The 13,195-nt window shown below is 41.0% G+C and overlaps 1 protein-coding gene across 2 annotated transcripts in view; it reads right to left on the bottom strand.

The window, feature by feature from the left end:
• Positions 1 to 13,195, bottom strand: part of CREB1 (cAMP responsive element binding protein 1) — a 101,895-nt gene that overhangs the window by 42,520 nt on the left and 46,180 nt on the right. For both annotated transcript variants that reach the window (XM_075829878.1, XM_075829879.1), the window contains 2 exons: positions 12,953 to 13,053; positions 400 to 542 (listed from right to left, as the gene is read on the bottom strand). In XM_075829878.1, the coding sequence (XP_075685993.1) occupies positions 400 to 542; positions 12,953 to 13,053 (244 nt within the window). The remainder of the gene's footprint in view (positions 1 to 399; positions 543 to 12,952; positions 13,054 to 13,195) is intronic.

Here is a 13,195-nt window from a genome sequence, read left to right as displayed (position 1 = left end):
TTGACTGGCCACGGCTTCCTCCCCGCTGCACCCGGCTGATTCAGTCAGCCCCATAGGTATTGAATAGAGTGGCAGTGCACACGCGCATCCACTGCTCAATTCAAAATCCTCCTAACAGCGTTAGTGAAGTGAGGAGGAATGGGGGGGGGGGGGTCCTTCTAGTGACCGGTGGGGGTCCCAGCGATCATAGATTTATCACCTATCCTGTGTATAGGTGATAAATGTTATTAGTTAGGAAAACCTCTTTAAAAGGTAAAATCACTAAACTGTGTCTAGCCCATAAAGCACAAGTCGCCACAATGCATCTAATGGGTAAAAGATAATATCACCTATGCACATACACTGTATGTAGGAGATGGTAAGAAAAAATAAAATTATTATGATCTGTCCAACACTTACTATACTGGCCACTGCTGGTTTGGTAGATAGGCGTCGGTACTGTCACTGTTGTAATGGATGGAGCAGATGTCTCCTCTTCAGACTTTTCTTCTTCAATTCTTGGTACACCAGGGGCATCTGAAGATAGATCATTTAGAATTTTTCTGTGGAAATAAATACAGTTAGTTTCCCTAAAGTGCTCCACAGAAAATAAAAAAACAATTGTTCTTAAATCCGGCTAACATTCGACACATTATTTACACAATGCCACGGATAGTAATCAATATTATAGCCTCTGAAAACCCACTTTAAAGAGGCTCTGTCACCAGATTTTGCAACCCCTATCTGCTATTGCAGCAGATCGGCGCTGCAATGTAGATTACAGTAACGTTTTTATTTTTAAAAAACGAGCATTTTTGGCCAAGTTATGACCATTTTCGTATTTATGCAAATGAGGCTTGCAAAAGTACAACTGGGCGTGTTGAAAAGTAAAAGTACAACTGGGCGTGTATTATGTGCGTACATCGGGGCGTTTTTACTACTTTTACTAGCTGGGCATTCTGATGAGAAGTATCATCCACTTCTCTTCAGAACGCCCAGCTTCTGGCAGTGCAGATCTGCGACGTCACTCACAGGTCCTGCATCGTGTCGGCACCAGAGGCTACAGTTGATTCTGCAGCAGCATCAGCATTTGCAGGTAAGTAGCTACATCGACTTACCTGCAAACGCCGATGCTGCTGCAGAATCATCTGTAGCCTCTGGTGCCGATGTGTCCTCGCTCGTCTGACACGATGCAGGACCTGTGAGTGACGACACAGCGTGATCTCTCGAGAACACGCTGTGTCTGCACTGCCAGAAGCTGGGCGTTCTGAAGAGAAGTGGATGATACTTCTCATCAGAACGCCCAGCTAGTAAAAGTAGTAAACACGCCCCGATGTACGCACATAATACACGCCCAGTTGTACTTTTACTTTTCAACACGCCCAGTTGTACTTTAGAAAGCCTCATTTGCATAAATACGAAAATGGTCATAACTTGGCCAAAAATGCTCGTTTTTTTAAAAATAAAACCGTTACTGTAATCTACATTGCAGCGCCTATCTTCTGCAATAGCAGATAGGGGTTGCAAAATCTGGTGACAGAGCCTCTTTAAGCCCTTGAGGACACTGTCCCTTTTGCCTCACGGCACTTTAGCTTTTCGCTGATGTTGCTGTTTGAGCTCTTACTTTTTCCGTTTTGGAGTGTATTTTATTTTTTGCTATAATTTTTTAGTACATAACATTTAGTGGTTAATTTTCATTACAGCGGAATTTGGGGAAAAAGTGTTTTTTGGGAGTTTTTAAAAACATTTAAAATTAGGCTCTAAATTTAACCCCTTAGTGACCAACAATACGCTTTTTCACGTTTGTCACTAAGGGGCCTTAGGCTAGGCTGACGCCTTTTCACGTGAGCCTAGTCTAAGTCCTGCACAGGTCTCCCGTGCAGGCTGGGGCCGGGGCTCAGCTGTCTGATGACAGCTGAGCTCCTGCTCCAACGCACGCGATCGAAGTTTACTTCGATCGCGGCCGTTTAACCTGTTAAATGCCGCCGTCAATAGCGACCACAGAATTTAACTTGTTTACAGAGGGAGTGAGCTACCTCTGTCACCCATCGGTCGCCCGCAAATGCAATCGCGGGTCTCCGATGGGTTGTCATGGCAGCCGGGGGCTTGATAAAAGCCCCCAGGTCTGCCCTGGACATATGCCTGTTAGGACGCGCTGGAGGCAAGTCCTAACAGATTGCCTGTCAGATTTACACTGACAGGCAATAATGCTCTGGTATACGAAGTATACCAGAGCATTATAGCAGCGATCTGAAGATCGCATAGTAAAGTCCCCTAGTGGGACTAATGAAATAAATAATAAATGTGAAATAAAGATTATTAATAAAAATTACAGTAAAAAATAAATAAAACAATTTTTTTCCATAAAAAGTGGTTTTATTTAGTAAAAGTGTAAAAAATAAATAAAAGTACACATATATGGTATCGCCGCGACCGTAATGACTCCATTAATAAAGTTAATATGTAATTTAAACCGCAAGGTGAACGCCGTAAAAAAAAACAACGCAAAAAACAATGGCGAAATTGCATTTTTTTTACATTGCCCCCCAAAAAAGTCATAATAAAGATGAATCAATAAGTCCCATGCACCCCAAAACAGTACCAATCAAAACTACGTCTCGTCCCGCAGAAAACAAGCCCAAAAAATCACTACATTGATGGAAAAATTAAAACGTTTCGGGTCTTGGAAAGCGACGATGCAAAATCAAATAATTTTAGTTCAAAAGTGTTTTTATTGTGCAAAAGTCGTAAAACATAAAAACCTCTACATATGTGGTATCGCCGTAATCGTACCGACCCATAGAATAAAGGTAACATGTTATTTACGCTGCACAGTGAACGGCGTCAATTTAAAAACGCATAGAACAATGGTGGAATTTCAGTTTTTTTTTTATAATCCCCCACAAAAAAGTTAATAAAAAAATTATATGTACCCTAAAATGGTGCTATTAAAAAGTACAACTAATCTCGCAAAAAACAAGTCCTCATACAGCTATGTAGACGAAAAAATAAAAAAGTTATAGCTCTTTGAATGCGACTATAGAAAAACGAATAAAATAGCTTGGTCATTAGGGCCTAAAATGGGCTGATCACTAAGGGGTTAATGTACACGTTGAAAGGATTAAAAAGTATATTGATTTTTTTTTTACATGCATTTTTGTAAATTATTTTAGCAAACTTTATTTTTTTGTTCCCCCACTAGGGGAAGTTTACTTTTCAGTTTTATTTTCTAATTATAATGAATTGGAATACTTGTACTGCAATGCATTACTGCTTGTGCATGTAAAATGCATAGGCAGCTCCAAGGGCAAACCTCATGCATGCCCCAACAAGGGATCACAGAGGACAGCCCTGGAGGCTTTTGTTTAGTCCAGGACTGTCCCGTAAAGGGCGTTATCCAGGATTAGAAAAACATGGCGTGTCACATATATCCACAGGTTGTATGTTGTATTGCAGCTCAGCACGATTTATTTCAATGCAGCGGAGCTGCAACCCATGGACAGGTATGGCATGTTTTTCTAATTTTAGACAACCCATTTAAAACAGTCAGCCACATGCCATTATCTCCACGAACACCAGAATCACATCGCTGTAAATACACAGCAATAGGAGCTTACTACTATTTTACAGCGCAGTAAAGTAGATTTATGGCGGATGTAGCAAAGGGGTTAAGGACAGTGTACAGAGAACCTTGGAAACTTGCGTTTAATGTACTAGAGTGAAAGAATTAACGGCTGCTAGTATGTTTATGTTACATGATCCTAGTAGGTCCATTTTATTAACCCCTTAACGACCAGGTCTATTTTGGCCTTAATGACCAAGCATTCTTTTTTATTTTTCTCATCTTCACATTCCAAGAGTTGTAACTTTTTTATTTTCCCATTAACATAGGTGTATGAGGGCTTGTTTTTTTTGAGGGACGAGTTGTGTTTGTCAACTTTTATTTAACTTTTTTGGGGGGAAGGGAATTGAAAAATACAGCTATTCCTGCATTATTTTTCGCATTTTTATGTTTTACTACGTTTGCACAATACATTTTTGCATAACCGAATTATAAGAGCCGTAACTTTATTATTTTTCCGTTTTTATCGCCATATGAGGGCTTGTTTTTTGGGGGACAAGGCGTAGTTTTCATCGTTAATATTTTGGGGTGCATGGGACTTATTGATTAACTTTTATTATATTTTTTTGGTGGGGGAATGGAGAAAAAAAAAAGATTTTGCCGTTGTTTTTTTGCACGGCGTTTACTATACTGGTGAATTAATGTATTAACTTCATTCTTTGTGTCGTTACGATCGCAGTGATACCATATATGTGTACTTTTTATGTTTTTTTATTACACTTTTATTAAATAAAACCACTTTTTATGGAACAAAATGTTTTTATTTTATTTTTACTGATCACTTTTTTTTAAAATATATTTTCAAAAACCTTTAATGGACTGTTTAATTATGGTTTTAAGTCCCACTAGGGGACTTCACCATGCGATCTTCAAATTGCAGATATAATGCTTTGGTATACTTCGTATACCAAAGCATTATTGCCTGTCCGTGTAAAACGAACAGGCAATCTATTAGGTCGTGCCAGAGGAACGGCCTAATAGGCATACAGCCAGGGCGTCTTTGTTAGATCAAATTTGCGGGCCGCCGATGGGTGACAGAGGGAGCTATTGACTGCGGCTTTTACTGGGTTAAATGGCAGACATTGAAGGTCTCTTCAATCTCGGCCGTTACAGCGGGAGCCTGGCTGTCAGTAACAGCCGGACTCCCGCGGCGATTCTGCGGACACAGCTTCATCCATCACTTACATGTACGTGAAAATATGGGAATGGGTTAAGGACACGGCCAATTTGGAGTATTTCATCTTCGTTTTTTTCCTCCCGGCCTTACAAAAGCCATAACTTTTCTATTTCTTCATTGATATAGCCATGAGGTTTTGTTTTTTGCAGGACAAGTTGTAATTTTTCATGGCACCATTTCTTGTACCGCATAATGGACTGGGAATCTGAAGAAAAATTATTTGTGATGTGAAATGGGCAAAAAACAGCGATTACACCATTTTTTGTGGAGTTTTGTTTTTACGGCGTCGATCAGGTGGTAAAAATAAAATATTCACCTTATTCTACAGGTCGGTACGATTACGGTAACACCAAATTTATGTGTTTTGTTTTATGTTTTACCACTTTTTTTTTTTTTTTTTTACCTTATCAGTCCTTTATTATTAATAAAAATATATAAACAAACAAATAAACTATACATAATTGGTATTGCCGCGTCCATAACGGCCTGAACTACAAAATTATTATTTTTTTTTTTTTTCAAGTTTAAATTTTTTATTAACTTTTCAGAGTTACAGGAAAAGAAAAAGAAAGAAAAACAAGAACGATATCGGACTATAACAATATTAGGTCCACACAAGAAACTTCAAACATATAGATTCTGTGGTTTCTTATATTATAATATTATAACAATATTATTAATATCATGGCCTCAGATTATATATCACATTGAACTCAACGTATTATCAGCATTACATTGACATATTCGTATGGTTACATCAACACCACAAATATTACCTGCCGGGTAAATATGTTAGATTATGAAGAATATGTTGTCATACTAGTGGTATGAGTCTGGCAACCTAAATTAAAAACCTAAAACATATGTCTTGGACTTACAAATGTCAAACTACAGGTGGAAGAAGGGAAATCAGCTGAATGCCCTGTGAGGAGGAGGAGAGATACTTGGTCCATGGTTCCCATAGAGTAAGGATGTGAGGAAGCCTATGGGATCTCAAAGCATACATGCGTTCCATACTAAAGGAGACATTTACCTGATTAATCAATTCAGGAATGGAGTATTGAGTGGGCAGTTTCCAGTACTTAGCTAAGAGCAAACGTGCTGCTATTATGATGTGACTGGACACCATTTGAAAAGGGTGTGGGATATTGTGTATATTGAGAAAACATAAAGCCAGGGCTGGATCCGGCTTAACAATACAAGACGATATTTGGGAGATGATATCAAATATCTGTCTCCAAAATGAGTATACTTCCGGACATTGCCACCACATGTGAAAATATGATCCTTTACATCCACATCCCTTCCAACACAACTCCGGTAAAGACCTGTCAGTTTTCGCGAAGCTAGATGGAGTTAGATACCAGCGTAGTAGCAGTTTTTGAGAAGCTTCCCAATGTTTAACCCCCCTGGAAATTTTTTTGGTCCAAGAAAAGGCTTTACGCCATTCTATCAGAGAGAAGGAGGATTGAAAATCCTCCTCCCATTTATCACAGTAAGCGGGTCTATTGGGAAGGAGGTGTTCACACAGATCCCCATAGAATCCTGAAATACCCCGACTCTTACCCATGTGAGTAAAATACTGCTGGAGAGCCATAGAGGGAAATATTAAGGCATTGACATCTAAGGACCCAAATAAATGTCTGATACATAGATATTTATAGAAGTCTCTATTAGGGATACCATACATTTTTACTAAATCTGAAAATGCCCAGAGCATACGATCACTAAATAACATGTATATATGGGAGATCCCTGAACTTATCCAATTATCCAAGGATATCCCTGGTAAGAAGGTTAGTAAATATCGTAAGGGTAGTTTTCGAAGTTGAGTAAGAGCCATTGTGGGGAGCTTAGAAGTGTAGGATTTCCACGCATTCAGGGAAGCCGAGATAGTTGGAGACACATAGTTATATGTTTTAGGAGGCAAGTGTGAACCAACCCCTAATAATGATATAAGCGGACGATCTACTAATGCCTGTTCAATATGTAACCACCTCTGTAAGGGGGAAGATGTACACCAAGACTTCATTTGATCTAATGAAACTGCCCAATAATACTTTTGAACATCTGGCATTCCCATACCTCCTTGCCTCCAGTGTCGAAATAATGTGTGCATCCGCACTCTAGGTTTTTTATGTACCCATACAAAGTTGTTTAGTGTTCTTTGGAGATTCCTCAAAAAAGGACCGGGAAGAGGAATTATCAGTGCACGGAATGCATAAAGAATGATGGGCAAAATCATCATTTTAATAATTGCTATTCTCCCCGCCCAAGATGTGCAGACTTTACCATATGTAGATAACAATTGTGGAATACTTTTTAAAAGAGGGGTAAAATTATGTTTAAAGAGAAGGCTTGTAGAATTAGTGAGTTGTATACCCAAATATGAAATTTTTAGTGAGTTCCATTGGAAAGGAAAGGAGCTACGAATCTCATTCCCAACTTTTACCGGGAGCCCCACGTCTAACAGTTGCGATTTTCCAGCATTAATTTTATAGTAAGCCACCCTCCCAAACATATCTAGGGTCTGTTGTACTGCAGGAAGGGATGTCAAGGGATTGGAGAGTGAGAGGATTACGTCGTCTGCATATAGCCCTATCTTGTGGTGAGATTGGCCAATCCGTATACCTGTAATGGACTGGTTCTGCCTAATAGACATAGCTAGGAGTTCCATCACCATTGCAAAGATCAGGGGTGAAAGCGGGCACCCCTGTCGGGTACCGTTAGAGATAGGGAATGAGGTGGACATAAACCCAGAGGTCAAAACTCTAGCTGACGGATTGGAGTATAATGCCATAATAGCAGATTTTATCCACCCACCGAATCCAAATTTGGCCAGAACTGCCTCCAAGTATCCCCAGTGTACCCGATCAAATGCCTTCTCTGCATCCAAAGCGAGGAGTACGGAAGGCACTCGACGGGACCTTGCCCAATGTATCAGATTTATAAGCCGTCTAGTACCATCTGGTGCCTGTCTTCCAGCTATGAATCCCACTTGATCTTCATGTATCAAGTTAGGGAGTAGATTAGCCAACCTACTAGCCAATATCTTAGCGTATAATTTAACATCTGTATTTAACAGAGATATTGGACGGAAGTTGGCAGGGGAGTCCGGTATTTTCCCAGGCTTCGGTAAAGTGACTACGGTTGCAGAGAGCATCTCCTTTGGAAAAGATCCCACAGTGGCAGCTCCATTGAACACATTAACCAAATTAGGGGCTAGTATCGTGACATATCTTTTGTAGTATTGATTGGTAAACCCATCTGGGCCTGGGGCTTTCCCTAGTTTTAAACCTTTAATAGCTTGAGAAACTTCAGATACCGTAAAGGGGGATTGTAAATTAGAACTATCTTCTTCTGACAGGGAGGGAAGATTCAGACCGCCTAGGAAGTTATTTATATCCGATACTGATGGCTGATAGGTAGCGTTATCTTCTCTGAGATTATATAAATTGTGGTAGAAACTTCGAAATTGTTCACTGATTTCTTGAGGATGGGTAACCTTATTACCATTTTTGTCTATGAGAAATGCCGTTCTCTGCTTAGCGCTTCTTTTTTTTATCATTTTGGCTAGAAGTGCCCCTGGTCTATTACCATGAAGGTAAAAACCAAATTGTAGTTTTTTAAACAGGGCCATATGACAGGACATAAGCACAACTTGAAGTTGGTCTCGAAGGACTTTAATCTTTTGCGATGTGTCTGAAGTTACCTTAGTTTTATTAAGGGATTCCAAATTGTGCAGTTGGGTGAGAATATCATTGGTGGTTTTCTCCCTATGTTTTTTTAATCTGGAGGCGGCCTGAATCCCCATCCCCCGCATATATGCCTTATGGGCATTCCACAGAGAAAAGCAATTGTCTGAAGAAGGGACATTAACTTCAAAATATGTTTGGACGTGGGTGTCCATCATATCTTTAGTAAGCGGGTGATCTAGAACTACATCAGTTAATCTCCAGGAAGAGAAAGGAGGCGATGGTACTTGATCTAAAATCTCTATAGAAACAGGGGCATGGTCTGACCACGATATGTCTCCAATAGTGGATGACGAGATACATCGGAGGCTGATTTTGCTCGCCAGAAACATATCTATTCGAGAGTATACTTTATGTGGTGCAGAGAAATACGTAAAATCCCGTTCATTACCATGTTGACAGCGCCATACATCATATAACTCTTCCACATGTATCGTATGATGTAGATTGGAGTGTGGTCTATGGACATTAGAGGAGTCAATTGATGGGTGCATAACTTCATTGAAATCCCCCCCTATGATCAACATACCCTTTGCCATTTTGTGAACCTTTCTGAGTATTTTGTGAAAGGCCTTAAAGGAACAGTGTCATCACCCAAAAATTTTTTCATATGTTCAAGATGTTAGTGCTTTATTAAAAACGTTTATATTTATTTGTGTGTTTGTGTTTTACTTTTTCTTATTTTTACACTTTTTCTTCCCTATGGGGGCTGCCATTTTTTGTTCCATTTCTGTCTGTGTCGATTAACGACACATACAGACATGGAATACGGCAGCCACAGTCCCATAGGGACTGCGAACGGCTCCCGTCCCATTGACTTCAGTGTACGGCGTCTGTGTGGGAACTGCGCATGCGCCGCTCCCACACAGTCCAATTCGAAATTGGCGCCGTCCGGCGCCATTTTCCTGTGGACCGGAAGTCGCGGCCGGACAGTAATATTACTACTTCCGGTCGCGGCTTCCGGATTTGTGCACTTGGACCAGCGGCAGCAAACGGAGCGGACGGGCCGGAGGGAGCCGCGGCGGCAGGAGCAGGTAAGAGATTTCAATGTATGTTCGTGTTTGTGTGTGTTTACTACTGTATGTAAACCTACTACACTGTGTGTTAGCTCAAAAAATGGCGACACACAGTGTAGGAGGTTACACCGTTCAAACCCCTCGTTTATCCCGGCACTAGCCAGGATAAAGGAGGGGGGGATGCTGAGAGCTCACTAGAGCGAGGGCTTTTAACCCAATGTTGCAATGCTGCAATTTTGGGAATAGCTCCATCTAGTGACCAAAAATGGGTAGTATTATAAATTAGAATTAATTTATAATATTTCCTGACTATTTCCTGACTCGTGAAAAAAATTTGAACAATGTTTAATCACCCACACACTAAATGTTTAATTTTGAAAAAAAAAACATGTTTTTCTGGCAACACATTCCCTTTAAGCTGATGTGAGTTAGGAAGATATATGTTAACTAATGTGAAAGTGATATTATTTATGTCACAGACAAGTATTAAAAATCTACCCTGAGGGTCTAACAAAACATCATGTACCTGAAATGCAACCGAATCTTTTATAGCGATCAATACACCCTTTGCTTTGCTGGAATTAGATGCCTGAAAAATGTGGGGAAATTTAAAATGTGTACATTTCGGAGGATTAAGGGAGGAGAAATTAGTTTCCTGAGCGAAAAGAACATCACTACGAAGGGCCAGAGCCTCCTTCCACATCTGTCGTCTTTTAAAAGGGCTATTTAGCCCCTTGACATTTAGGGAGGAAATAATAAACGGCATGAGGTAGTGTAAAAAAACATACTAGGCCTGGCTGCGCATTTAGCACTAAAACTGAACTGACAATTAGGATCTTGTGAACCATGAAGTGGACAATACAGTGTTACCAAATACAAGAATATTAACAGAAAAACAGAAATGTAGAAAGCATGGCGCCTACTCTGCGCCGTACAGACCTCCATGGGGAAGAGAGGAAAGAAATATTAGCAACAAGTAGCATTAATACATGACCATACAATCAGCATGAAGATCAGGTGGTGGCTTGTCCCTGTACCGATTCCCATTCCGGATGAAGTCGTCTCGGTGGTTTGCTGGTCGGAGCAGATCCTGTAGGTTGGACAGGAATGTTCCACTGGCGGAGTAGAGCGATCCCATCTGAAGGTGTAGGGATAACATGTGTGGAGCCATTCCTGGAGACCAATAATTTGACCGGGAAACCCCACTTATATTTCAAATTCTGCTCCCTGAGAGCCAAAGTAATCGCTTGAAATTGCTTTCGGAGCATCAAGGTAGAAGCAGACAGATCCGGATAAATTGAGATATGAGCATAGGGGGGTGGAAGTTTCCCCAGTTTTCTGGATTCCTGCAGGATGCGGTCTTTGGCTTGGTAAAAGTGCACCCTTGATAGAACATCTCTGGGAGCATTTTCCGGAGCGGCCCGGGATTTAGGAATCCTGTGTGTTCTGTCCAAAGTTAAGTCCAGTGAAGTAAACATTGGAACCAGAGCCTTGAACATAACTTGTAGAAAGTTGGGTAGTTCGGATGGTGAAATTTCTTCTGGAATCCCTCGAATCTTGAGATTATTTCGCCTAGACCTGTCCTCCTGGTCCATCAGTTTATCTTTTAGCCACTTTACTTCTTCTGTGAGCTCAGCATGAGCATCTATAAGATCATTATGAGCCCTGGCGTGATCTCCCAGACTTCGTTCTATATGGTCCGTGCGGAACCCGAGATCATCCATAGATGTATGAATTTGCGCCAGTACTTTATCTAGTACCCCAGAAATTGAATTCTGCAGTGTATGCATAAGCCCTTTCATAATGGCTGTGGTCAGGGGAGCATCGTCAGGTATTTCTGACATCCCAGACAGGACAGGGTCAGAGAGATGTGTTCCAGGAGATGGGAGACTTTGGGGAAATAGTGCTTTTTTAACCGCCGGGCCCTTACTGTTAGGTGAGGAGGAGACCGATCTAGTCGCCCCCCGTTTTCCAGGGCCAGACACCTCTTCCATCCTGCCCTGTGTGTCGCCATCTGTGAACTGACCTGTGACAGCCGATGGTTGTGTGTAAGGCTGCCGCGCTTCCAGCTCAGTCAGGGATCCGGCGCCATCTTGTGAACGGCCCGAGGCGGGAAAGTAGTCCGGAAGCTTTTTCGGCTCCGATTTTGACTGTTTTCTCCTGGTCATGTTCCACATTTAGGTCAGCCTAATCAGGGAGCCTCCAAGGTAAGTTGTACCGCAATACAAGGTCGGATATCGCTGTGAGCCGCAGTTATGCTACGAGTGAAGCAGGAGAGATTTCACTACACCGCCATTCCAGTCAGCGGCAAGCTCCGCCCCTCCATGTTTTACCACTTTTAAAAAAAATAAAACGATTTGCTAAAAAAAAAAACAACAATGTATGGCGTCGTGATATTCTGAGAGCCATAACATTTTTATTTTTCCATCAATTAAGGCCTCATGCACACGACCGTGCTCGTAATTACGACTTGTAATTACGAGCATGGCCGGGCACGGGCAGCCGGCCGCTTTTCCGAGCCGTGCTCCCATTATAAAGTATAGCAGCATGGCCCGTAAAATAAAAAAATAGAACATGTTCTATTTTTTTAACGGCACGGGCACCTTCCCGTGAGAAAACGGGAAGGTAGCCGTGGCTAACAGAAGTCTATGTGCCCGTTATTGCGGGTCGTAATTACGACCCGCAATAACAGGTGTTTTTACGGTCGTGTGCATGAGGCCTTAGTGATGTGAGGGCTTAAATTTGAGCTGTAGTTTTCACTGATCCTATTTTGGGGTACATGTGACTTTTTGATCACTTTTTATTACTTTTTTTTTGGAGTGAAGGTGACCAAAAAATAAATATATATATTTTTACGTCGTTCACTGAGCGGGTTAAATAACGCTATAATGTGATAGTTCGGACTTTTACGGATGCGGCGATACGAGTTATGTTAACGTTTATTTTTTTTAACATTGCTTTAGGGGAAAAATGTCAAAAGGGTTTCTTTTTTGACCTTTTTTTTTTTTTTTTTGGAACATTATAAAAATCTTTATTTAACGTTTTTTTACTTTTTTTTTAAAATTAGTCCCCTTAGGGGACTTGAAGCATGGCTCGTTTGCATGATATACTGCAATACTAATGTATTACAGTATATCGTGATTCTGAGTGTCTCGTTTGAATCCCTGCCGGAGCATTTAAGGTGTTAAACAGGTGGAATCAAAGCCATCTTTGATTCCGCCCGCTGCAGTGAGGTGTCGGCTGTGAAACACAGCAGTCACCTGCTGTGTATGGAGCGAGCTCAGCCCGTGAGCCCGCTCCATACTTGCCCTTAACGGCTGCCGCATACCAGTATGTGACATGTCGTTAAGGGGTTAAATTATGGAAGTTCTCTCAAAAACCACGATAGAGTAACCAACTATACCTGTACGATGGCCGTCTTGACAAAATTTCTCTGCGCTTCTGAGAGTCCGTAACACTGTCTACTGATTCTTGGGAATCTTCGCTTTCTGCAATTGTGGAAATCTAACAAAATAAAGATGACAAGACACAAATGTCTATGGTAACGAGGCCCTGTTCAAATCACATTTGGGTATTCGTTAATATACATTTTTACAACTTTTTATTAAAAGAGCAATCACGGGCCATAAGTTTTAGTTTGTTTGTT

Source organism: Rhinoderma darwinii, chromosome 6 (assembly GCF_050947455.1).
Source record: "Rhinoderma darwinii isolate aRhiDar2 chromosome 6, aRhiDar2.hap1, whole genome shotgun sequence".
NCBI classification, from domain to species: domain Eukaryota; kingdom Metazoa; phylum Chordata; class Amphibia; order Anura; family Rhinodermatidae; genus Rhinoderma; species Rhinoderma darwinii.
The sequence above is the reverse complement of the archived record's forward strand: the minus strand, read 5'-3'. Positions and strand labels throughout refer to the sequence as shown.